This window comes from Alternaria conjuncta (assembly GCF_024043145.1).
Source record: "Alternaria conjuncta strain BMP 0040 chromosome Unknown scaffold_6, whole genome shotgun sequence".
In the NCBI taxonomy this organism is placed as follows: Eukaryota; Fungi; Ascomycota; class Dothideomycetes; order Pleosporales; family Pleosporaceae; genus Alternaria; species Alternaria conjuncta.
The window spans coordinates 793,091-818,298 of NW_026250095.1; the positions used below are offsets into that span (position 1 = coordinate 793,091).

At 53.6% G+C, this 25,208-nt stretch overlaps 6 protein-coding genes across 6 annotated transcripts; 3 read left to right on the top strand and 3 right to left on the bottom strand.

The window, feature by feature from the left end:
• Window positions 1–1,342: 1,342 nt before the first annotated feature.
• On the top strand, window positions 1,343–4,682 carry PIM1 (ATP-dependent Lon protease pim1; the record flags this gene model as incomplete). Its single annotated transcript, XM_051468914.1, has 2 exons — window positions 1,343–4,432; window positions 4,485–4,682. The coding sequence occupies 2 exons, from the start codon at window positions 1,343–1,345 to the stop codon at window positions 4,680–4,682; spliced, it is 3,288 nt and encodes a 1,095-aa protein (XP_051327129.1).
• Window positions 4,683–7,267: 2,585 nt separating this feature from the next.
• On the top strand, window positions 7,268–10,786 carry J4E85_004662 (uncharacterized protein; the record flags this gene model as incomplete). The annotated part of the gene is made up of 1 exon (XM_051468915.1): window positions 7,268–10,786. One exon carries the CDS (start codon window positions 7,268–7,270, stop codon window positions 10,784–10,786), a length of 3,519 nt encoding a protein of 1,172 aa, XP_051327130.1.
• An 896-nt stretch (window positions 10,787–11,682) lies between these two features.
• Window positions 11,683–14,034, bottom strand: J4E85_004663 (uncharacterized protein; the record flags this gene model as incomplete). Its single annotated transcript, XM_051468916.1, has 1 exon — window positions 11,683–14,034. The coding sequence occupies one exon, from the start codon at window positions 14,032–14,034 to the stop codon at window positions 11,683–11,685; it is 2,352 nt and encodes a 783-aa protein (XP_051327131.1).
• Window positions 14,035–14,513: 479 nt separating this feature from the next.
• Window positions 14,514–16,096, bottom strand: J4E85_004664 (uncharacterized protein; the record flags this gene model as incomplete). Its single annotated transcript, XM_051468917.1, has 3 exons — window positions 14,514–15,528; window positions 15,581–15,783; window positions 15,833–16,096. The coding sequence occupies 3 exons, from the start codon at window positions 16,094–16,096 to the stop codon at window positions 14,514–14,516; spliced, it is 1,482 nt and encodes a 493-aa protein (XP_051327132.1).
• Window positions 16,097–17,181: 1,085 nt separating this feature from the next.
• Window positions 17,182–20,718, bottom strand: J4E85_004665 (uncharacterized protein; the record flags this gene model as incomplete). The annotated part of the gene is made up of 1 exon (XM_051468918.1): window positions 17,182–20,718. The coding sequence occupies one exon, from the start codon at window positions 20,716–20,718 to the stop codon at window positions 17,182–17,184; it is 3,537 nt and encodes a 1,178-aa protein (XP_051327133.1).
• Window positions 20,719–24,320: 3,602 nt separating this feature from the next.
• Window positions 24,321–24,709, top strand: J4E85_004666 (uncharacterized protein; the record flags this gene model as incomplete). Its single annotated transcript, XM_051468919.1, has 2 exons — window positions 24,321–24,323; window positions 24,374–24,709. 2 exons carry the CDS (start codon window positions 24,321–24,323, stop codon window positions 24,707–24,709), a joined length of 339 nt encoding a protein of 112 aa, XP_051327134.1.
• Window positions 24,710–25,208: the final 499 nt, after the last annotated feature.

Genomic DNA, 25,208 nt, shown 5'->3' on the forward strand with positions numbered 1-25,208 from the left:
AAAACACTAGCCGATCGTGAGTTGAGTGAAGGTTAGAAACGCTGTGGAGGTCGAGCAAACTGAAGGCTGTTGCATTGGTAAAGTATAGCGGTATGATGAGATCCCGAGTGATCTCATAGTACTTGAGCCGCCGTTTGCTGGCCTTGTGACAAGCGTTCGGCGCTGGGCGGACATCATGCCGTTGAAATGTGTGGAACGCGATGACGTTAGCGTGACCATATCGTGGAACCTACCACTGGCGTGGGAAGATCGCCCGCTAATTGACGTGACTTGAGCAAAGGCCAAGAGGGAACTGGTGGATCTTCTCCATATCGTCACTCCGTCGTGGCTTCATGGGACAGCACCGGGATCAGCTGGGTTGGTGCCCCGTCAGACGCCTACAAGAAATCTATGCTTTGCAAAGAATGTTGCATACTTCCAGTTGAAGTATACGTATATCATTCTTCTTTCAATTAGTGAGCTACAGCGCTTTGTATGCTGCAGATTGCGACACGGCCAACTCTCGAAAATGGCCTCACGTGATCGCGCGATGAGATTCGCGATGGCTGGGGGTCTCTACGTGGCCCGGTAACCATGACCCACGCGTGTAGCCACGTCCATAGCGCCCTTAAGGAAGCATCGCCCACACGCATTGAGGCTTGCTGTGGGCACGATTCTATGCAGCTTCGCTTTCGGGGTATATATTCGGGGCATATCTAGGAACACTGTAAGAAGCACGATGTGCATTCGCATCCTAGAACGAGGTTTCGCCCTACAACGGAGTTAAGAGTCGATATGACCAGATACGCGTCTATCCTCATTGCGGCAAGAACGCGCATCCAGATTACTAGGCACATGTGATGTATAAGCAAGATCGAGCGGTCGGTCTTCGCTGCTTTCGATCGGATTCGATGATGTTCTACAAGATTGGAAACGTAGACGGCGAGCATGAACCTTGGAAGAGCAGCCGAGGTCGGAGCCTGACGATGGATCGCAAATGACTGTAAGCATGCGGTATGGAGTGGATTTTAAGAAACAAGGGATTGAAACGGATTGGCGTGCCGGAATCGAGCAGTAATTGAAAGAAAGACGGTGGTTGGAGGCGGATTGGCAGTGTCGCGTGTTGCCGAGGTTTTGCCATCGGGGCTATCGGAGGAGCTTGGGCGGTGATGATGTCGAGATTCGGAAGGATGCTGAGCAATTCACACGCCGCCACTACAACCTGTCAACCTTCATTGCACCCCACCCGACCCTCTTCTTAGATTTCCCGGTCATACTACGAGTGCCACGTATCCCCACGTGCACTCTTTTCATTCTTTGTATAGTATTACCACCACCCACGCCGACATAACGCCATTTCACCATGTTCCACGGACAGAACTTGCCGTGGCGGGCGGCCCTTCGTCAGGCCTCACGATCAAATGCGAGGACTATCACCACTAGAGCCTCGTCGCGCCATCTCCCCGCACAATGCACGGCATCTCTGGTTGCCCGGCAACATCACCGGTGTTCCTCGCCGCCCGCCGCGCTCTTCGCATACCGCAGCTTCTCCACAACGTTGGGTAGACGGAAGGAAGATGATACAAAGGCGCCACCAGAGCCGCTGGAGGAGGCCAAGGAGGAAGAAACAGAGGAGTCCAAGAAGTTGAAGGAGCAGAAAAGAGCAGAAGAGCTCGAGGGCAAGAGCGATGCGCCTGAGCCAATACCACCAAAGGCGAGTTCTGGGCGAGGCAGCGCAGCAGGAGGAAGCGGTTCAGGCGGCGACGGCGGTGGCAAGAAGCGAAAGGGCGCCGAACGAGCCCTCGTCAAGCCTTCGATACCCGACGTCTACCCGCAAGTCATGGCGATACCGCTCGTCAAGCGTCCGCTGTTCCCGGGGTTCTACAAGGCCATCACAATTAGAGATAGAGAGGTCGGACAGGCAATTGCGGACATGGTCAAGCGAGGACAGCCCTACATCGGTGCATTCATGTTCAAGGATGATGGTGCCGACAAGGACGTCATCCACGATCCCAGCGAGGTGTACGACGTGGGCACATTTTGTCAGGTCACGAGCGCATTCCCCGTGGGTGCTGATGACAACTTCGCCATGACCTGCGTCCTCTACCCACACCGCCGTATAAAGATGACTGGTCTCAAGTCGCCACCGCAAGCGAAGGAGGAGTCATCTGTGGCTGAGAGCACACTGAGTGAGAGTGCGGACACCCCAGAGCCGGAGGCAGGCGCAACACAATCCAAGGGCGATGTTGTCGCTAGCTTCGAGGAGGCAACAGAAGAGGCCAAGGCAGCCCAGGGAGCGCTCGTACCCACCATTCTCAAGGGTCGCAATGTCAGCATTGCCGATGTCGAGAACATGGTCGAAGAGCCATTCGATCTGAAGAGCAACAAGACAATCCAGGTGCTGGTCAACGAGATTGTCAACACATTCAAGGGAGTGGCACTGCTCAATCCGCTGTTCCGCGACCATGTTTCGACCTTCTCTGTCCACACCACCATGAACGTTGGGGAAGATCCTGTTAAGCTTGCTGACTTCGCCGCCGCGGTAGCACAAGCCGAGTCGCATGAATTACAGGATGCGCTTGAAGAGATGGACATTGAGAAGCGTCTCAGCAAGGCCTTGGAAGTGCTCAAGAAGGAGCTCATTAGCGCGGAATTGCAAAAGAAGGTTGCCGACGATGTTAATGCCAGAGTCACCAAGAAGCACCGCGAGTACATGTTGATGGAGCAGATGAAGGGTATCAAGCGCGAGCTCGGCATCGAATCGGATGGAAAGGACAAGCTTATCGAAAAGTTCAACGAGAAGGCTAACAAGCTGGCTATGCCTGAAGCCGTGCGCAAGGTCTTCGAAGAGGAGATGAGCAAGCTACAGGGTCTTGAGCCCAACGGTTCCGAGTTCAACGTCACTCGTAACTACCTTGACTGGCTCACACAGCTACCCTGGGGTCTGCGCAGCGCCGAAAACTTTGGTATTCAGCATGCGCGAGAAGTCTTGGACGAGGATCATCACGGACTGAAAGATGTCAAGGATCGCATTTTGGAGTTCATCGCTGTCGGAAAGTTGCGCGGCACAGTCGAAGGAAAGATTCTGTGTTTGGTCGGTCCACCCGGTGTGGGTAAGACGTCGATTGGAAAGTCGATCGCTCGCGCTCTGAACCGTCAGTACTACCGCTTCAGTGTCGGTGGTATGTACGACGTAGCAGAGATCAAGGGTCATCGAAGGACATACGTTGGTGCGCTACCAGGACGCATCATCCAAGCGCTTAAGAAATGTCAAACAGAGAACCCCCTTGTTCTCATTGACGAAGTCGACAAGATCGGACGCAACAGCAACCACGGCGACCCAGCATCAGCACTTCTCGAGCTGCTAGACCCAGAGCAGAACAACAGCTTCTTGGACCACTATCTGGATGTACCTGTCGATCTTTCAAAGGTTCTGTTCGTGTGCACAGCAAACATGGATGAGACGATTCCACAACCATTGCTTGACCGTATGGAAGTGATTCGACTGTCAGGTTACGTTTCCGACGAGAAGATCGCCATTGCTGAAAAGTACCTGTCTCCCGCAGCTAAGGAGATGAGTGGGCTGAAGGACGCCGATGTCGTTCTCGAGAGCGATGCGATTGTTGAGCTCATCAACAAATACTGTCGCGAGTCTGGTGTTCGAAATCTGAAGAAGCACATCGAGAAGGTGTACCGCAAGTCAGCGCTGAAGATTGTTACCGATGTAGGCGAAGATGCTCTCCCCGAGGCTGCAGCGCTCACTGAAGAGGGCAAGGCTGCGCAAAAGGAGTCAGACAAGGACAAGAGCGATCTCAAGGAGACACCAGAAAACATCGAGGAGCAGACCACCGAGAAGCCTCGCGTCGCGCTCAAGATCCCAGATTCCGTGCACGTCTCCATCACCAAGGACAACTTGAAGGACTACGTCGGACCCGCCATCTTCACATCAGATCGTCTATACGACTTTACGCCACCCGGTGTGGCCATGGGCCTGGCATGGACGTCGATGGGCGGTTCAGCGCTCTACATAGAATCGATAGTGCAGAACGCGCTCTCAGCATCTTCATCGCCCGGTCTTGAGCGCAGTGGATCGCTTCGGGACGTCATGAAGGAGTCGACCAGTGTAGCCTACTCGTTCGCCAAGAGTATCATGGCCCGCGAGTTCCCCAAGAACAAGTTCTTCGAACACGCGAGGATACACCTTCACTGCCCCGAGGGTGGCACACCAAAGGACGGACCGAGCGCTGGCATCACCATGGCGACCAGCATGCTCAGTCTGGCACTTGACAGGAAGATCAGGGATGATGTTGCCATGACTGGTGAGCTGACTCTTACCGGCAAGGTGCTGAGGATTGGTGGACTACGTGAGAAGACTGTTGCTGCACGGAGAGCGGGCGCAAAGACGGTCATTTTCCCACACGACAACATGAGCGACTGGCTTGAACTACCCGAGGTATGCTGTCCTATTCTAAACAAAAGTGGGAATGTCTGCTAACACATCACAGAACATCAAAGAGGGCATAGAAGGCCGCCCCGTCCAATGGTACAAGGAAGTCTTCGACATTGTCTTCCCAGATCTCGACAAGGACGCCGCGAACAAGATGTGGGAGAAGGAGCTCAAGGGAAAGAAGGGTGACCGCAAGAAGCGCGAACAAAAGAAGAAGGAAGAGGAGGAAGAGGAGTCTGGTGAGGACGACGACTGAGCGAGTCTCACTTGGGACGAAGTACTTGTACGATAAAGCGAATAGCGTGCTCAGCAGCGCAACGCATTTTGGGCGTTTTTTGCATATGCATTGGCGATAGAGCCATAACGATTCGACTGCATTGGTAATGAATGATAACAATTCTCTCTTCTCAGAGTGCTGTTCAATGCGTAGCATGCGCGTGAGTGAAAGAGGTTCCGATGATGCAAACGGATGATCTCACGTCAACCACAATATGCGGGTTGATAAGAAGGAAGCATATCCAGCATGATCCCTTCTGCCCTCTTCCGCGTTCACAGGCTGCCGATAGCGGGGCGGTCCGTACCTAGCTACCACTCCCGTCTTCGTCCACAGCTCTGCTATACCTAGGCATGTCTTCAGCCCACCAAAGATAGGACCTTGTGGAAGCAGCATCATTTACGCTCATCAATCAGAGTTTCAGCCGTTTTCTGACAGCATGGTAGCTACGTACCCAAGCTGCAGCTTCCCAACCCCTCCCTTAGCCCTCGTGGTTTTTCGTTACCCCTCATGCACGAACCCCACCACGCGTCACAGGGGGCATCGTGGGATGCCGCAGCAAGCCATGCGCATATTTGGGCCGGGCATTTTCGTGACGGCTACACTATGCAATCGATTAGCAATAGTGCGTCGTCAGCTTCAACGGCCGAATTTTGCAAGTGCCGCGTTACGCCTGGTTCACTCTGCGCCTGCATGGCATGGCGATGGAAGGAACTATGTAGTCTGTGACGCAACTGCCACATGTCTGAAGCCACCTGGAAAAACACCGGGCTAAAACACGACTAACAGAAGAGGAGAAAATGCCAACGCTGTTCGTGGCGTTTGTGGCTAGCAAGAAAGAATGCATGTGGTGATGTTTCAGCGCCTTACGCGCAGCCCGTGTGCGTTAGCCCTCGACTCCTTCGTCTGGTGCATGAACCACATTGACGTGTCAACGGGCGTTGCCTGGTATATAGTGAAAGGAGCGTGAACAACGCACACTGCGAACTGGAGGGAACGAATCATATTCAGGGGCTGGGAAAAGTTGAGGTTGTTGTCAGACTTTGCTGTTTCGGTGGTGAGGAAGCTTCACTTTTTGTTTTGGTGGTTTTGCTTGTCCTTGGGTGTGTCCTCGAGGCTGTGATGTGCGGCGGCATGGCGCGGTCCGGTGAAGTGGGTGAGGGACTACAGATCAGGGCTTGGGAATGATAAGATGCGCAAGGGATAGGTCCTTTGTTCATTCTTGATGGTCATGATGGACGGCTTCAAGTTGTTGGGAAGACAGCCGGAAGTACAACCCAGGTCAGGGATGGAGATACATTAGCGAGCATGATGGCCCCGAGGTGCAGCAGCAGCTTTACTCGAAGCTTGCCGGAGCCGTGCCTTGTGCGAGCTGCTGAGTGGGGCAGTTCGTGTACTGTTGCGACGACGGAGTACCTTCCCGCAAGTACCATGAGGTGCAGTAGCTGCCCTCGTCTACGCGTCGACTAATGTACGCAGGCCCAAATGAGGGGTTTTGGCTATATGGTGATGTGAAAATTGATGAGGGGCGGCGGCTGAGGCAGGGAAGAGCAAAGGGAGCAAGAGCAGGAATTTAATATGGCGGTTCCCAAGGGTCGGAGAGGCAGCGGGTGGTGGTTGAGCATGCCAGCTGCGACGGTGAGATGTGTGACTCTCACCGCAGGTCTGCTAGAGTGGCTGCCACAGGCTCGCGGCGGCCAATGGGTAGGGAATCGGTGCTATGTCACGGCGGGACCCAGGGCGGCGTCGCGCCTGATTTGACAGGCAGAGGACCAGATTCGGGATTTTGGTGCTGCGGCCGCTGCAGGCAGAGGGCCTTTTCTGTCCAATGTGGTGTTGGCGCTTGACCGCCAGCTGTACAGCAGATACATGGCTACCATAGGGGGGCGCTGCAAAAATTTACTTCTCCTTTGCATTATTTGATTCTTCCCCGTCGCTGTCTTCCACCTGGGACCGAAGGCTTAGGCGTGTGTGAGGTGCCGACAGTCGCCTCTGGAATTGTGATTTGGCGCCTTTGCCTGGGATACGCTAAGGCGGTGTTCAACCGTTCGCCCGCCTGCGCGCTGTCATTGGCTCCGCGCCCCCAGCCTCAGTCGCCTTCATCCCATGTTGCTTGGGACGACTCATCATCGCACATTGCATCGCGTCGCCTCTAGCACACCTCCGCCAGCCTCCTCGTCGCCGCCCTGCTCCTGACCAGACCCCCGCCGAGCCTCACCAGCGACATCCGCGTGCATTGCCCTGCGGCCCGTTTGCTCATTTGGGCGCATGTCGCTTGGGCGTCAACAATAGACGACCGCGGTATTTTCGTCATTAGCACGGAGATTGTCGTGCAGAATCTGCAGCCCTCGAATCCGCAGCGAGCAGGTGGCGTGGCACGGAGCATCACGTAGATCCATGGACGCAGACAGCCACAGTTACACAGGACCGCGACACAGCATGCAGTCGGCGCCAAATCGATAGCACCAATCCAGTCGACCCGTATCGAACCACCCCGACCAGGAACCTCCCCGCAGCGCGCCCGCCCGCCAACGTCACGCCCGAAGGCTGGCAGAGGGGGATAAGAGATGCCGCTGCTATCGGCCGACAATGGCGACTCGAGCAGGAGTCGCAGCCGCCAGCGCGCGCGCACCGAAGTGGGCGAGCATAGGAGCATGTGGGACCGCCTCAACTTCCAGAAGATCGGCTCCTGGCTGAAGAAGGACGAGCACACGCCACCGCCCTCGCCCACCAAGCCCAGGATGTCTGAGAGCATGAACAAGGAGAGCAAAGAGAACAAGGACAGCAAGGAGATCACGAGGCCCCATTCGAGCGGCGGACTGCTGGGGCGGAGAGGCAGCAGGAAAGTCATCCCAGGTCTGCCGAGGCCCCTGACCTTCAAGCGAATGCAGAGCGAGAAGAGAGACAAGCTGCTCGAGGTGCCTGAGACGGAACATCGAAGAGCTGTCTCGGAAGACCGCAAGAGCTCCGTGCCCTCGAAGCGAAACCCCTCGCCCCCGCCTATGTCTGTGCCGTCCATGTCCGCTCCAGACGTGCTGAGTCCGCACGAGAGTCATAGCGAGAAGGAGAAGGAGTCACTGCCAGAAATGGAGTCATTTCCCAGTATAGAGCGCACCATTGGCGGCGGTCCCGACTCCAACATACCAGCAGGCGCGCGCCAGGTCGACTATGGCATTGAAGAACCCGAAGACTACATGTCGGCCGGCGAAATGTCTACAATCGAGGGACCCCCACAACTCCCGCCAGTGGAAGTTGCAGACGCCTTTTCGGACCGCGGCTCCCATCACTCAGCCTCAGACATCGACGATGTACGGTTGCAGGAGGAGCTCGAAGCAAAGTGGATCCTCAACCTCAGCATGCACTTCCGCGACCTGTCGGACCGCGAGAAGTTCTTCGTCACCTTTGCCGAGGAACCCACCAAATGGAGGCGAGTTACAGTATCGTGCGACTACCGCCATCTCGAGGCGGACTCACTCGAGGCGGACCTCAAGACGATGCACTACCAACGCGACAAGAGCAAGCGCATTTACGAAGCCATCCGCGACTCGCTACCCGATATCCAGTTCTACGACACCGTTACAAACCTCAAGCTCGAGACTGCCGACGGTCGTCTCCATGTACACGTCACCGAGGATATCAACGAGGCTATCCCGTACCCGCCCACGTCAGCCATCGAACACCTCGACTGCAAGCGCTTCCGAGAGAGCGCCATCTCTTTCGACTCTCACATCTCAGGCTTCGTATACAAGGTCTCCGTCAACAACAATACGTACATCAAGAAGGAGATTCCGGGTCCAGACGCGGTCGAGGAGTTTTTGTATGAGATCAACGCTCTCGTCAGCCTGCAAGAATCCAAGTCAGTCATCAGATTCGAAGGCGTCATAGTCGATGAGCAGAACGAGCTCATCAAAGGGCTACTCATTAGCTATGCTGAGCTGGGCGCGCTGGTGGACGTCATCTACGACTTCAAGCCCACAAGCCAATACAAGCCCATGGGACAACTCACCTGGGAACGCCGCGAGCGGTGGGCACGACAAATCGTCGAGGGTCTGTCCGAGATTCATGAAGCTGGATTTGTGCAAGGCGACTTCACCCTCTCAAACATCGTTATAGACAACGACGACAACGCCAAGATCATCGATATCAACCGTCGCGGTTGCCCTGTCGGCTGGGAGTCACCTGAGCTGGCCAGGCTAGTCGAAAGCGGACAGCGTGTAACAATATACATCGGCGTCAAGTCAGATCTCTTTCAACTGGGCATGGTGTTGTGGGCGCTGGCCGAACTGCAAGACGAACCGGAACGGCAACAGCGACCACTAACTCGCACCCTTGATCGACCAAACACAGATGTACCGGTCTACTTCCGCGATATTATCAGAGCCCTGCTCAGTGACTCACCCCAAGGGAGACCGTCAGCAGCAAGCCTGCTCAAGAAATTCCCTGACGATATACTAGACCGGGACTTCAAGCCTAAGGCTGCCATAAGAAGTAGTGTTTCTACACATCGAAGCGACAAGGAGTACATCGACCCCAGGACGGCAGTCGACCTCGAGGATATATCCAAACACCGCCGCCACTCCAGACAGCAGTCGTCATTCGAGGAAATCAACATACCGCGCACAGAATACCCCGCATCTTCTGGCTCATACATCATTCCCGACAACCGCTCCGATCGTGGACGATCTCCTGGCCCCTTGAGCATCAGCGAGAGAAACAGACGAAGCGAATACTCGCCTTATCCCGGCCATCGGTCCGTCATGTCGCTCGACGACTCAGAGCTCGAGAACGAGCTTGCAAGCCTACCAGCTAGTAGAGAAACGAGGTGGGAGCAAATTTACGTTGACGGCGATACCAAGCTCGTTCAGCGAGGATGCGCCGACCTTGACGTCCATGACTTTGTCACGCAAGAGCCGAAAGACATATGTATCACAAGTCCGCCAAACGAGATGGAGAATTCATTTCTTGGGGGCAGGCCAGCCGACGACGCTCCGCTGAGCGTGTCATTTGTTGGACTCCAGCCACACTCTATGCGAAGCAGCGCACAAGGATCGTCTGATCAGGATCATCGAGAGTTTGGGAACAAGGCCTCCTTTAGCACTCGCGTACACGAACTGGCACAGACACAGCCAGACCAAGGATACTTAGATTCAGATGCCTCGCCGGGCTACGAAGAAGGTCGGAAATTCCAGATTCCTGCCTCTGGAGTGCTCACCAACCTCGAATACGACGTTGCCATGGACTCTTCTGCCTCCAATACTTCCCCCCCGTCGCGCGTCAGCACCGGCTCCTTTGTTTTCGATCGTCCAGAACCTTCACGCAGAGTTGGCACGGGCTTCTCAATAGCGCAAGGGTACCGTATGCCAATGCATCAGGATTCAGGCTTCGGAGATTCCGAGCGGGTATCGTCTGAAAGCGAGCGAATACGCCACAGTCTTGACGAAAGCATCAAGGATCTCAACTTTACTAGCGAAGATGAGGCAAGGATCGACGAGCGACTCTGGGATGAGAAAGGAGCCCCCAAGTTTGGTGAGGGCGTGCGTGCAGCCGAGCTGCAGATCAAGCCGGAGCCCATTCCCATATTCACCATCCCGGCATCCCCACGCAAACAAGATAAGCAGAAGCAGGCGCGCGCATCGATGCCACCTCCGCCAATACCGAGCGTTGGACCGGCAAACGTGCTGAGCGTTGAAGACGTCCAAGACAAAGCTCTAGAAGAGAAGAACTCAAACACCACCATTCGAGCGCCTAGTAGACGCAGTCCGTACGCAGGGCCAAAAGCTGTCGACTCTATGGATATCGTTTCGACCGATGCCAAACACACCTCCAAAAAACCACATACCATCAGTTCGTCATCCAAGGATAAGCTATCGAACAAGCGAGCGAAAGATCCCTCGTACGACGATTACCTATCACCAGCCGAAGACGACGATGACGATGACGACAAACAAGCATCAAACGATCTCTCCGACTACCTCACTCACTCCATTTTCTTTGACCAAACCATTGATTACACACGCGAGCATCAGAAGCAGCATCAGAAGCAGAAGAAGACCCCAGGTCACGGTTCGCAAGGACCAAAAGTTTGATATTGACACCCTTCGTTAACCTTTTCCTTCTCTTTCTTTCCACCAACATGCATTCGCTTTACGCCTTGTCTTTATACCAAATCCTTTAGTATTATTTTTAATCCTCATGTGTGTATTCGTTCCTTCTCAACTCCTTCCTTCCTTCTTTCCTTCTTCCCTTGTTTTGTTAGCGATTTTCCGGGTCATTGGTACATGAGCGTTTTCTTTTCGGTTGGCGGGCGGGCGTTGTATGTCATGATCTAGGCACTATCTCATGATGTACGATTGACTTTTTCTTGGGATAGGCTGTGATGTCTCCATTTCAGGCGTTTGCTTTTGGCTGGATTGGGCAAGATTGGGGATACCAGGTCGATTTAGCATTTGGTAGCATGGGTATGGGCATTCTGGGAATATATTGCATTGTCCTCTTGAATGAGTCGTCTTGAATGTGACAGTGTACTTTCGTTTGATCTATGATGAGGGGATTGGGGACTGGACGAGCGTGTCTAGAGATGGCACATGAGGTCGTGCGATATGAGCAATATGGAGCAAATCAGTCGCCACAAGCACGCCAATCTAAGAAAAAACTAAACACCCTAGAGCCTACGTTGCTGTTAGGTTACCTACTTTGTAGGTTTTTGTCTTAATGTAGCCCGCAGGCCTGTTTAGTTTTTTTCTTGTATAAGCTGCGAGTATCCTTTAGACTATTAGCTCATGTATCACATGTGTGCATCTTATCTCCTATCAAGAGTAGGCAGCGAGGTAATGGATGCTGTTTTTACATGAACAATGAATTAAACACAGGTATCAGTTATTATCACGACTACAAATAAAGTACAGATATGTGCGAAGAGCGCAAGAGAGAGTCACGCCTGCGGAACCCTACCAGCGGAAAGGAAAATACGGTCATCGATGCATCACGCCTTGACCCTGCCCGCGTTCCCAGCTGGGACACCCACGACCTCAATCGGCTTCTTCAGTACCGGGCCCTGCTCATCATCCGAGACCTCCTCCTCAGATTCGTCATCCGAAGTAATGGCGTCAGAAGTGCCCGCATCAGAGATTTCGGACTCCGAATCCCCATCCTCGGATGCGTCATCATCATCGCCTGAGCCTTCCTCTTCGGAGGAGTCGTGTTTCTCGCTCTCGATCTCGTCCTCATCGCTCGAGCTCACATCCGAATGTTCGTCCTCCGAATGTCCGACCTCGGCAGCGTCGCTTTCGTCTTCGTGCTCCGTCTCAACCTCAACCTCACTCTCAATCTCGCTCTCGTCCTTTTCTCCTGAACCGCCGCGCATCTCCGCCCCGTTCTTCACTTTCTGCTCTTGCTTGGTTCTGTCTTCATGCTCATCCTCTGACGATGACAGCTCTTCCGGCTCCTCCACGTACATCTTTCCTCCGCCTCGCAATACTGGTCCTTCATGTTCCCGAGATTGTGTCGAGCTCGCGGAGTCCCTTTCCTTCTTCTTGTCCGAAGATGAAGACTTGCGACTGATCTTGCTGAATGCACGGGATGCGACAGATGGCTTTCGTTCAGGTTTTTCACGGCCGCGGGCCGACTGCTGACTGCTTTGGCTATCCACAGAAGCGCGATTCTTTGCGCTAGCTTTACTGTCGCTGCGTTTGGGATAATTTGTACCTGAGCTGTTTCTGCTCTCATTGCTGGAGGCGTTCGATCTTCGCTGTACTTGCGAGAATGACACTCGACTGTCGTTGCTTGACGCAGCCGATGATCTCTGCGCTGTCGCAAAGGGGTCTTGGGGGTCGTTGTCAGAGGCAAACGGGTTCTCCAGTGTGTCTTCAGGCGCGGCCCTACGTTTGTAGTCGGCAGGCCTCGAGGTGTAGTTTCCTTCGCCATCGTTCAATGAAATGTGATCGGGAGAGTACATTGACGAAACAGATTTCTTGATGGAGCCGTACGACCATCTTGCTGCGTTGTCAGAGAAAGGGTCGACATGGGCTCCCTCGGCAATTGACGGCATGGTCGCGTTGAAGTCTGGCCTTGCCTGATCATTCATACTCATGCTCCTAGAGCTTCCTTTACTGTTGCTACTGGTCTTTTCGTCCGTGTTGGGGTTGTCGATACCATCGGAAGCGTCGTTCGCGAAGGTATACGCTCGCTTGGGAGTTCTTGTGAGCAACGTTTCACGACTCTTGCGCTCACGCTTCGACTTAGAGGACGAGTCGGATCTCCGGCGAGTGCGCGGTCTTTGAGACTCAGAGGGCCTCTTGTCGTCTAGATCAATGTCTTCGTCATCGGAAATTTGGGCTAATGAGCGAGCCGTTGCCTCATCTTCCTGTCGCTGCTTCTCTTCAGCCAGTCTCTGTTGTTCAGCTGCGCGCTGCTTTTGTTCGTCTACCAGCCTTTGTTCCTCTGCTAGACGATCAGCTTCCTCTTGCTTCTGCCTTTCTACCATTTGCTTCTTCCTTTCCGTCATCTGGCGGCGCGCCTCTGCAGCTCGATCTAGCGGTTCACTCGGCTTGATCGCTCCTGTACCAATGCTTTGTTTGCGCTTGACGTATGACTGGGGACGTTCAATGTTCGCGTTGTTAGCGTCGACAACCGTAGCCATGCTGTCAGACGACTCGCGTTTGTTTAAGCGTGGTGTGAAGGGCAGCGCGGGGCGATTGGGTTTTGCCCATTCTCTGGTACTATTATCAAGGTCGACGTCTATCATGGTGTCGCGTTCAAACTCTGAAGGATCTCGGAGAACTTCGGGTACTGGGGCATTCGGTTTCTTTGGGAATTTCTTCTGCGCCTTACGCCGTGAGGGGTCCAGCTCGCCCTTTTCAATCTTGTTCCATATTTCCGATGCTGCCGTTTGATCTGGGTCATATGCGGTACTCGCAGGCTCTGCCTTCGGCCTTGTGGTCACCGTTCGCACGGGCTTTGGAGAGAGTAGCTCAGGTTGCTGTACCCCAGTGGATAGAAAGACTCGACCAGGAGGTCTGACAAGCCCCTCACCTCCTGAGTACTCAATCTCCGGAGTATGCGGCAGTGGCTTCGCGGCCGGCGCGACGTGTGTGGGAACTACACTCTCGGAGCCGTACCACTGACCGCTATGATATTGTTTACGCGGACCTTCGAGGTCATGAAGTTCAATGGACCGCTGTTGCGAGAGACCGGCGATTTCGATATGGTGGCTGCGCTCCACATCGTGGACTGCATAGCGCACGCGCCTGTATGCCCTGTAGATGTAGAATGTACCGAGCGATGCCACGACGATCACAAAACTGACGATGATTGCCGGGAGTACGGCTAGTGCCATGGTCTTAGAAGGAAGTAATTGGGGGACTTAGATAGTCGAAGTAAGTGCTTGATGGTATGAAATGGGAGGTGATTCTTCGCTGCACTTCTGCTAAAGTGCTTACGAAGAGGGCTTTACAAATCTGTTGCCGAAAAGATGTAGATATTGCTCTTGATGAACGGCCTGTGATCAATCTCTGGAATTCCATTGCTGGAACAGCCACGACCATGTAGTCGGTGAAATGTGCTGACACTTCAAGTGTGCGCTGCGAAGTGCGTTTCGCCATCTTCACATATATCGACCATGTCCCGGATACTGCTCCTAATTGTCTATATGTTATCATTTCTCGAAACAATCACACCGTTGCGGAGAAGTCAGGTGTTGTAAGAGTATGGGTATTTGTTTGTATTATTTTCTTATATTAACACGCATACAGAGCTGCGTTACGAGCATCGCCTCTACACGAGTAAGGTCTGAATGCTCCTCTTCTAAACGAAGTTCTAGTTGCAAGTGCCGGATCCGCTCTGGCATCCAGAACCACAGTGGCCTGAAGTAGATCCGCACCATCCATACTGCGAGCAGCAGTTACCGAATGTTGAACCAGCGCAAGTAGCACCACCCTGAGTTCCGCAAGTGCCATCCGTAGAGACCTTCTTGGTCGGGGCGGGGGTGGTTGAACCGCCACCGCTGCCACCAGTGCCAGTGCAGGTTCCGAAGGCAGAGTTGCAGCCGGCGCTGCAATGATCAGCGGATGAGCCGCACCAGCCGTATTGAGAGCAGCAGTTGCCAAAGGTAGATCCAGCACACGTTCCCTTGCCTGAGCCGCAAGATCCGTCAGTGGAAACAGCAGTACCACTGCCGCTGCCGCCGCCGCTGGTGGGAGGAGGGGTCGTAGAGCCGCCGGAAGTAGCAGTACGGTACCAGTTCGCCTCGGGCTCACCCATGCACTCGCCCATAGTGACACCGCGGTAGCCCTTTGACTTGAGGTACTCGAGCATGTAACCAGTCAGATTGAGAGCAGTCTGCTCATGGATGTCGTGGGCGATAGCGAGGCGGTGACCTGAGGCGGGACCACCAACGGTGGTATCAATCTTGTTCTTGAAGTTGTTCTTGGCAACCTGGATGTTGGATAGCTGGTTGTAGTCATCCGTGTCCAAGTCGAAGTAGCTGACTACGTATCCCAAGTTCTTCATCACTGCCTGGCAAGCGTCGTTGCAAGACGAGTAAGGAGGACGCATGTATGTGGGGTACTTTCCGATAATGTTGCGAATGGCCATTTCGTTCTTGACCATCTGGTCGTAGCGCTGCGCATCGGTGATTTGGCTAAGATCCTGGTGAGACCATGTGTGGGATGCGACTTGGTGACCTTCGGCAACCATACGCTTGATCACGTTGGACCACTGCGCTGTGCTGTCGATTGCGCCTTTTCCGAGGTTGATTCCCGTGACGAAGAATGTGGCCTTGAAGCCATATGTGGCGAACTGGTCGAGGACGCGGTCGGTGTAGATGTATGGGCTGGATGCTGATTAGTCGTGCTATCAATACGTGGGGTTGTGAATGAGCCTACCCGTCATCGTAGGTAATGGCGACAGTGCCAGCCTTCTTGCAGGCGTAGACACCACCACCTCCGTATGCGACGCTGCCCCTCTGAGGACGGGGGTCGTTGCGTGTGCTGGCTCCACCAGGTGTCTTGTTGGCGTCGCAAGCCGGGCCAAAGTCAATCAAGCAGTCAGGAGCTTGGCAGTGATCTTTGGTCGTTCCGCAGTATCCCTAGAGCGAGTCAGCTATTGTAACAGTTCAAGATCTAAGATCAACATACGGCACCTGAGCAGCAGTAGCCCGCAGCGCACTTGGCGTTGGCGAAGCTGGGTCCGCAACGGCCGTTCTGACCACCTTGGCGGGTTTCCAACATGCCATCCCTTGGCTGAGCGGGGTGTCGAAGCACGCGAGCAGCGACAGGAGGTTTAAAGTCGGCTTGCAAGTCTCTCGGAAGGCCAAACATCTTGGGTGCCCCTGGGACTCCACCATGAGCAGCCACAAGAGGCGCCACAACACCGACGGTAAGGAACTCGGAGAAGCGCATCTTTCCCAAAAATTAGATAATTAACAATAAGACCAAAGTCAAAGTCTTCAAAGCGAGTGACAGCTGCCAAAGGAAAAGATTGGCAAAGTGAGAGACTGATAAAGGCCGGTGTAGGGACGGGGCGCAATAAAATAAAACAACAGCAGCAGCAATGTACTTATAAACGCCAACCCCATGCACACATCTCGACGCATCGATAGAAAAAGACCGGAGAGCATGACGTTTCTGGCAACTAATGAGCGTGCGAGCTAGGTATCGCAGATCAAACATCGCGCATTATAGCCAAGAGGCGCTCGCGCCGGCACACCTCAGAACGAATACGAAGGAGACGGCGGGCGTGGCACTCGGAATGTTGGGGGAGATTCCCACATGGGCCGCGCCCAGAGCATGCCTACCGTACTTTGGCGTACGATTGGGATAACAGTGCTGCAGGCGTACCCCAACAACGCATCGCTACCACCGTTAGCACTGCCGGACCATCGAATTGCCGCCGCTGTCATGCTGTCATTCATGTAGGAGCCGGGTGTAGGAGGGCTCCCAGCGCGATAAGAACGGCGATAAAGAAGCAATTCCCAGCTGTGCGACGGCGCACCTTGGCTTCAACAAGCTGACTGTTCGGGCGAGGGAGTTAGGGGGGAAAGTCGGGTACAGAAGTTTGCCAAGAGTCGGGAGGATGCAGCGGCGGAACCAAGACTTGCCCAGGCGCACCTAGCGACGCTGGGCTGTTCTAAAAACAGAGCTGCATGCATGGCGTCGACTCGCCAGTGCCTTCTGAATGCGGCAATACTTAGTTGCTATTGATTTTGACGCTGAAGTTTTTCGCATCTTTGCGCTTTTGAGTTTCGGGAATTTTACGCATGTGGGAGGAATCTGGGGAAGAGATGATGTAATGTGGTACTTGGATCGGGGCTCCGCTACGCTATCGGATGAGGTAAGCGCACTGGCGCAGGCGGATCGTGAGATCTGTCTCACTGGTCTAGCCCTAGTGTAGGCTGACAGAATTCATGCCCTCTGACCGTATCTTCAAGATTAGCTCGAGTGATTTTGCACGTCTGCCTCAGTGTCAATACTCTACTCTCGTATTGCTACTTGGCTTTCCCCGCTCTACCTCTTCCCCGTCCACTCCCTCTGCCTTTGCCACTCCCGCGTCCTCGTGTCGCAGCCGTCTTCTTCCTTGGCGAGTTCCGCTCAGTCATATCCGTCATATCCGTCTCACCATCGCTTCCTTCGGCAAAGAAGTGGCTCTTGACTTGTGCGTCACTTTTCCTGGCTGCCTTACGCCTCGGCGCTGAACGTGTAGATGGCGGTGGTGTTGGTGGGTCGGAAGGAGCGCCAGAGGGCGTGTCGTTGTCAGACCCTGATTCTATGACTGTAGACTTACGTTTTCGCGTGGACGCCGTCAGGGCTTTGGCTCCGCGACCACGTGGACGACCACGACCACGAGTTGAAGATGTGGCGTTCGACTTGCGACGGGTGGGTTTTGGTTGAGGCATATCCTCGTCGTCGTCTTCTTCGTCGCTGTTTTCGTCTTCTGGAGGTTCAGGCGCGTCCATATCCTCGTCCGCATCTTCATCAGGATGCTCGCTGGATTCGCTGGGCGGCTGCTGAAGCGCCTGCGTGAGGGAGATCGGTGTGCGATATGTACTTTCCGCCATGGGCGCGCGTGACACATCTTTCTTTTCGCCGTGGTCAATGGTTAGATCCCCATGCTCAGGATCGTCTTGACTTGCTGGTAGAAAACCACCAGCCATGTCATCATCATGGTGTGTGCTCTGGTGCGTCCGTTCAGGTACGAAGCCACCGCCAGAATCAGCGCCATCGTCGCGCATGAAGCCGCCCTCGAAATCGGTATGGTTCTGAAACACTTCCCATTGCGACTTCTTTTCCCCACCATCTTCTTCGGGTGATACCGCCTTTTCCTTCACGGGCAGTTCGACATCCTCACCGTACTCTTCTCGCATTCTTTCCACGATTCTCAGTCCACTTGCAAATTTTCTCCAAAGTCCCAATAGGAACTTCTCCCTCTTTTCTCTCTCTTTTCGCTGTTTTTCCGCCTCTTCGACTTCCCAAGCATCAATGAGCATATCCTCGTGCTCCTGTGCAATCACAACACCGGTTATGACAGGCACAGCGCGTTGCTTTCCAAACTCGAACCCGGTACACGCTTCCGCATGGTCTATGTTGAGTTTGCGACATATGCGCGCGGTACCCCTGAGTGGAACGTGAACAGCGCCTTTCGGCACCATCGTGGGCACATAAACGTCAATGTTTCCGTATGAGTTACGTGGGATTTTGCCGTCAACAATAGGATCAGGAATGATCCAGTCCGTCTGCGCTTTAGAGAAAAGCCCTTGTTTCACTTTCTCGCCTTCAAGACGTTCCTGCTCTTCCATTTCGCGTTTACGTGTTACCGTAACAGCCCGCCTGGGTACGAGCTTGAGGGGTTGTTCACCCTCCCGTACCTCTCGACCTTCTTTGTGCCAGGATTCTTGCGTCTTGCAGTTGACAACGTCCTTTCGCAGATATACCGGCTCCGTTTTCTCGTTGCCGCTTGTGCCAAAGGTAAAATGTCGAACGATCTTGGCGCCGGGTATGAGTGCTTCCTCGCGACGGAGGTGTCGTTCGAGCACGTATTCAGTGGAGTTCTTATAGCCCTGTAGCGTCTCCTTTCCGCCTTCGTGCATTTCCTTCTTCTTTTCTGGTTGAACCAAGACAAGATCACCTTCATCTTCAACTTCATCCCATGGCTGACGCTTGTCGTGAGGTCGTGCATAGGGGTGCATTTGCGACTTCACCCAGTCCCACTCTTCCCACCGTTTGACCTTGCCGCGTTTGTTGTGTATGGGTATCTTCTCAATAGGCATACGGACACCTCTTGTCCGACCAGGCCACTTGGGTACATATCTTACAGTGACATCCTTTGCTGTGCCGTCAGAAGAGAAGGCGATGAAGTAGGCTGATACCTGCCTCGCCCTGTCGGCCGTTCCACCGCGAGCGTAGAACTCGGAGAACTTGTCTAAAGACGCCGCACTCGCGATTATCGCCTTGGGAAGCGGCGAAACTGCTATAGGTGTATGGGTGAGATGAGAGATGGCCTCTGTCCAGTAGGTCGGAAATGGCAGTTCATCGCGGGGGTTGCGGGGCTTTCGCGCTTTCTTAGTAGGCCGCTCATCTTCTGATCCCGAAGAAATAGATATGACACTGCTCAGGTCGCTGCTATCGTCCGGGTCAACTTCTGCCGTTTTGCCACCCCTGTTTGTACCGCCGAGAGGTTTCGCTCTACCGTTCGTGGCTGCTGATTTCGAAGGAGTGTTGCTGTCGGCAAGCTTCGTATCCTTCAATTTCTCCAGATTCTTAGGCGTTCCTTCTTCGCCCTGATTCCAGCCATAACCAATTGGCTGTAGACTGACTACCATGCGGGCCTCGATACCGAGCCCTCGGACTAAAGCGGTGAACAATTGCTCTCCCAAGTCCCTGCTCCCCTCACATTTACGAGCTCTGTCGCGAAATGCTTCTAAGTTCTCCACTCGCTCGCCAAAAGTATCGGGATGATCGGGGTCATCCCTCCAGGTATTGATCTCGGCTTCTAGCGTCGATGGCGAGAGGTAGCCGCGTTTGCGTAGGCTCGGAGATGTGACTTGGAACTTGGACTTCCAATACGCAGAGAGATATTTGAGGAGGCGAAGCAGAGGATCCCCAGCTGACATGTTTGGGGCTTTCGGCTCGAGTGGTTCAGATGTCGCGTTCCAATCGCGACCTTTCTTGGCGCCTTTGACGTCGCCCTTGCCCTTGTCCTTGCCTACGGGAGCTTTCTTCTTGTCTTCGCGAGCAGATGATCGCTTCTGCGGGCTTTCGTACACTTTGACGCCGTTCTTTCCGCTGTTCTTCCATGTACCCTTCTTGTCTTTCGTCACCTGCTTGGGTGGAGGACTCGGCGCCCTCTGCACAACGACAAGACTAGGGCCGTCTGTGATTCCGGCGTTATCCCAGTACCTCTCCAGTTCGCGCCAGCAGCCGGCCGACATGCCTTCCACTAGTATCTTCTGCACTTCCTTGTCTTGTATCCAAGCGTTTCTTATGAGATTGTGGTACATCAGGCACTGTACGTGCATACAATGTGTGACATTTCGTATTTGCCGCTGTATCTTGGATGCGCCCTTTTGTCCTTCCGATTTCGACTCGAAGGCGGTCTTTGGCGCGGCGGATAGGGTGAGGGCGATGTCGCCAGTGATGACGGGTGCAGGACCATGGTCTGGTTTATTGTTGTTCTGCGCACCAAGCGCGTCTTCCCAATCGTCGGCTTCGCTCTCGTCGCTATCACCACCAGCTGTGGCCCTTCCCTTGCCGTTGCCCTTGCTTGCGCCGTTCAGCGGAACATCTTCGAAATCATCTTCGCTGCTCTCCGGTTCTGACAACTCGCTGTCGTCATCTTCTTGTTCCAACAGGGCTTTCGTCTGGGCCAGCGTGAGCTTGGCCTTTGGCGGTGCGTCGAGGGTTTCGAAGACAGACTCTTTGCCTTTGCGCGTGGGTGCAGTAGCTTTGCGAGCGCGCGCACGCTTCGGTGGCGGTTCTGTTTGCGGTGAAGCGGATGGCGAGCGCTTTCGGGAGAGGATGGGCGGCATTCTGATGCCTAGTTGTCGTTAACGCGATCGTGACATAGGGACAGGCGTGGTGCGACTTGTTTGTGAAGGTTGAGGCTAGATGGCTGGAATGATGACGCACTTTCCCCTGTTGGAATTCCGATCTGGCGGGACGATCTCGTGCAAGGACCCACAGTCGCGTGGCGCCTTTTCGCGCGGTCACGAGCGTCTCACGTCACATCAGGCACATTGTCCAAAGTCCCTGCATTGACATTCTACTACTCCAGCCCCGAGCCAATTTATCCCGTGCATAATAATTGCTTGTTTGCTAGCCCCAATCAAGACCGGTCTAGCCTACGAGTCTCGTGGAAGCCAATAACTCTTCTCAGACCTTCTTCCAAAGTATCTCTATCCATTGAGAAAAGAAAGCGGAAATTGCCTGGCTTTTCATCATGATATGCGTGGCCCGCTGACATCTCTACGCCGTGATCGTACAGCGCCTGTCTCAGTTCATCCTCATCCTGCCACGTCGCGCTCCGTAAACACGCCGAGAGATCGATCCAGAGGAAAAACCCAGCGTTACTAGGCCACATGGTTCTGTCAGTGGTGCCTCCTCCAATGCGACAACTCGAAAATGCTGGGGTGTACTTACGCTTGCTTGTTATAGCGAATTCCAGCTTTGTCAAGTCCTTCGGTAACAAGCTCTTGGTGTTCACTCAGTACCCTTGCACTCTCGGCTAGGAATTGGTCGTGCCATTCGTCGTCCTCAAGTATAGTAGTGGCTATAGCGTCTGTCACTGGCGATGCGCCGTGGAAACGTCTGCCAAGTAGACGAATTAGCCTTCTTAGCTGTACATGGGTGCTCAAGCAGACGTACGCTAGAGATTGCACAGCTTGACCGAGTTCTTCGTTTCGGGTGACCAGACATCCTAGTCTCAGACCAGCAGCGGCGAAGTCCTATCAACGCATCAGTTACAACAACCATTTCTCGCACAAAAGTGGTCTGACCTTCGACATCCCGTACATCACATGAACAAGCTTATCATCAATGATGCCGGTCATGTCAGCAGAGAGTACTGATGTAAAGCCTGGATGAGACTCATCCGTTCGATACACTGACTGAGCATAGATTTCATCGCTGATGAGATGTATCTTATGCTTTGAACAGAATCGTAGTATGGCCTCGAGAGCTTTGTGAGTATAGCACTGCCCTGGAAAGATGAGTCAGTTCGACAACCTTTACGAGGGTGCATGGTACGCGCCAAGAGGATTGTGCGGGTTGGAAATGACAAGTGCCTTCACGTCAATTCCGTTTCGGCCCGCTTCTTCAAGGGCGCGCTCGTAACATTCGACCGCTCCGGTAATGAACTGATCCACGCCATGGAATGGGGTGTAAATCAACTTGCAGCTGTTCCAAGTTCAGTGGCTGCTGAACGCAGTTATTGACACGTCGAGACTCACTTCGACATGCTTCGCATATCTGGGTTGAAAGAGCCATATATCGGCATGCCAAGGAGCAAACCTTCATTCTCTCCATCCGTCAGACACAGTGACAAGATGTCATTCAGTGCCGTCACACCGCTGACAAAGGATACTTCATCCATCGCCACAGCTGATGCGGGCAAGAAGCGCTTATTGATGAAAGTAGCCATTGCTTGCCGTAAGCGTTTAGAGCCGAATGGGCCATCATGATAGGTCAAGGTGTCGAGTTCAAATGAAGGGACGCACTACACAATATGTTAACTGAGTCTCTCTTGTTCAAGTGCAAAGACCAACCTTGGTCTTCACGTAGTCGAGCACTTTTCCGCGCATGAGAAACTATTCTGTACTTTAGCTCTGATACTCAAAGTATGACAACCATGATGTTCGACTCTTGCTTACGTTTTCTGCATTTCTAAAGGACACTAAGCCTGCTGGATGCTTGGTTTTGTCGTAGGGGAGGCCACGATCTTTCGTGTAGCTTGCAGCCAGATCTAAAGCCGCATAATTGCGGCCACGTATAGAAAGCATATTCTTGTAAGGGTGAGTCTCAGGTTTCTAGGCACCTGATTGCGAGAGGCGTCGGTTCATGAAGCAATGGCGCATCTGAAGCTCTGATTCGCAATGCGGGGCAGCGGTCGCATGCATGCCAGCTCTACCTGTGAGCTACTCAACAAGGTACCTACCAAAGTGGTCAAGTGCATGATAGGCTGTGAGTCATATAAAAGGCGCAGCAGGCGGGCATGGTAGCACCGAGTTACAATAGGATGCCCTTTGGACGAGCCTTGCTTACGGACATTGTCTCGACTGCTGCCTGAGAGGCCGCCCCTCTTGAACATCGTGGAACGCCTCAACGAACGATTGGACATGAGATGTGCGCGAAGCATGCAGTATCCGCTGCCAGTGTCCAAAAGGGATAAACGCCAGATGAGACTCATCAACCTGCGATATGAATAGTACCAACACCGGCTGCAGTGGTTGCCTTGTTGCGTTGACGACGTGTGGCGTGTTGTGCTGAGGGCTGACTTGGGAGGTGTCGCGCCGTTATATATCGAGCGCGCATCCTCAGCATCAGTGAATCCATCTGAACCTTGTTGGGATGTTATCACATTTTGTGATGATGTTCAACGTCTTCCATATTTCCGAGGGCGCACTTGGTTGCCGCCTGCCTCTACGAGAGTCACTAAGCGACAAGACAAACAAGATGATACCAGCACTTGCCGAGCTAGGAGAAACGAAACGATGCGTGAAAGGAGGTGGGAGATGCGGGTGAACAAACACTGGGCAAGAGCTGTGAGTTTCGCGCGTTCCCTCGCGATGACGCACGTGCACGTGACGGAACTCGACGGAAGGTCTGCGGTGAACCTCAGCTCGAGGTGTCTGTTGCTATTGATTCACAACGCTAAATTCTGGATAAACCGACAGATAGTCACATATCTTGCGGTCGACAACGTTTCGATAATTTGCACAGTACCAAAGTCACGAGTGTAGGAGTTGAGCCGGGCACAACCCCTCACCAAGTCTCAAAATGGTATGGCGCAGGTACCCCGTCGGATTGATCGCTGCACGGCGCCGTCGCTCGTCCCTTCGTCACAACCACATTTGCACGTCGCATCGCATTAAGAGTGCACTTTCATCGCTGCTAACCCCACAACCTGACCAAATCGCCGCGAAAGACGCAGCGAAACCGCCAGAATGCTGCTCGACACCTACATCATCAACATAGCCACACCTGCCCGTGACCTGTGGCTCCTCAGGCAGCCGGCCTCCCTCCCCAGTCCTCTGCCCTTAGCATGCATCGGCTGCGATTGACCTTACGCCCTCTTCTCTACTTTTTTCTCACCTGCGTTGCTACTCTTCACCATAGTGTACCAGCTTTGTTACAGTCTGATTTTGCATACTGTTGACGCTCTCACACTCTAGTTCCGTCATTCTCGTCGGTCCCACATCTTCCTGTCCTTAGGCATCCAGATACACACCGGAGCATGTACCCGCTGCTGCTCTTCACAGTAATTATTACTGTCCTCTCCGGTTCGGTGGAAGCGTCAAACCCGTTTGCAGACCTCATCGTGTCTGACACTCCCATGGACGGAACCTACTCCGGCATCGACGGCGTGCTGTGCCAGCTTTGCTGCCTGCCCTTATGCCAATGCATTCACGCGCACATGGTAGGATCACAGATTGCTTCCTCATAGAGCCTGCTAACAGTTTCATTCAGAACCAATATGGCGCAGCGAGCCCTTTCTACGTAGACCCCAGTGTCTTGCACATGCCACCGCTCGGCTTCGATCGGACGCAACCAGACCTAGCACCGATATATAACTACGTCAACGGGGGACAGCCCTTGCTCAGAGAGCACGTCCAAGTCATGGATGCGAACGAGACCATGGTGCAGCCAGCCACTGTGCAAGCGCATGTTGAAGATACCTATAACCCTGGTGATCGCTTAGCGACACCAGGCAGTCGGAAGCGACAAGCACCTCGCCCGGGTGGTTTCCATTGCGATAAGGATGGCTGCAGTAAGACTTTTAACCGTCAATGCGATTTGAAGTAAGTCCTACTACTGGATCAAGCGTACTCGATTGTCGGCTTACCGTTACAGTCGCCATCAGAAGAAACATTCGACCGACAAACCTCACGTGTGCTCGAAATGTCCCATGAGCTTCGACTATCCGAAAGATTTGCGGAGGCACCTACCACAACATAACGACTCTTCTTTGGCAACAGACAAATACCTCTGCCCACATCCCGGCTGCGGTAACCTTGACGGCTTTTCTCGCAGGGACAACCTCCTGCGACACCAACGAAGGCAGCACCCTGCACGTTAGGTGTTGCATCGCTACATGAGTCCTCATAATCATTCATTCTTATTCCATATCTATTGTATCACCACAAAACTGAGTTTGAAGGGGTACTGGCGTTTGTATACATATTTCCTTGGCTGTTGGCAATGCCCTTTCCATGATTTCATAGCAAGCGCTGCTCATGACTCCTGTGGCCACGCGCTTTACTTCATCATCACTCAAACGTTACGTGTTTCTTTTCCAATTTAA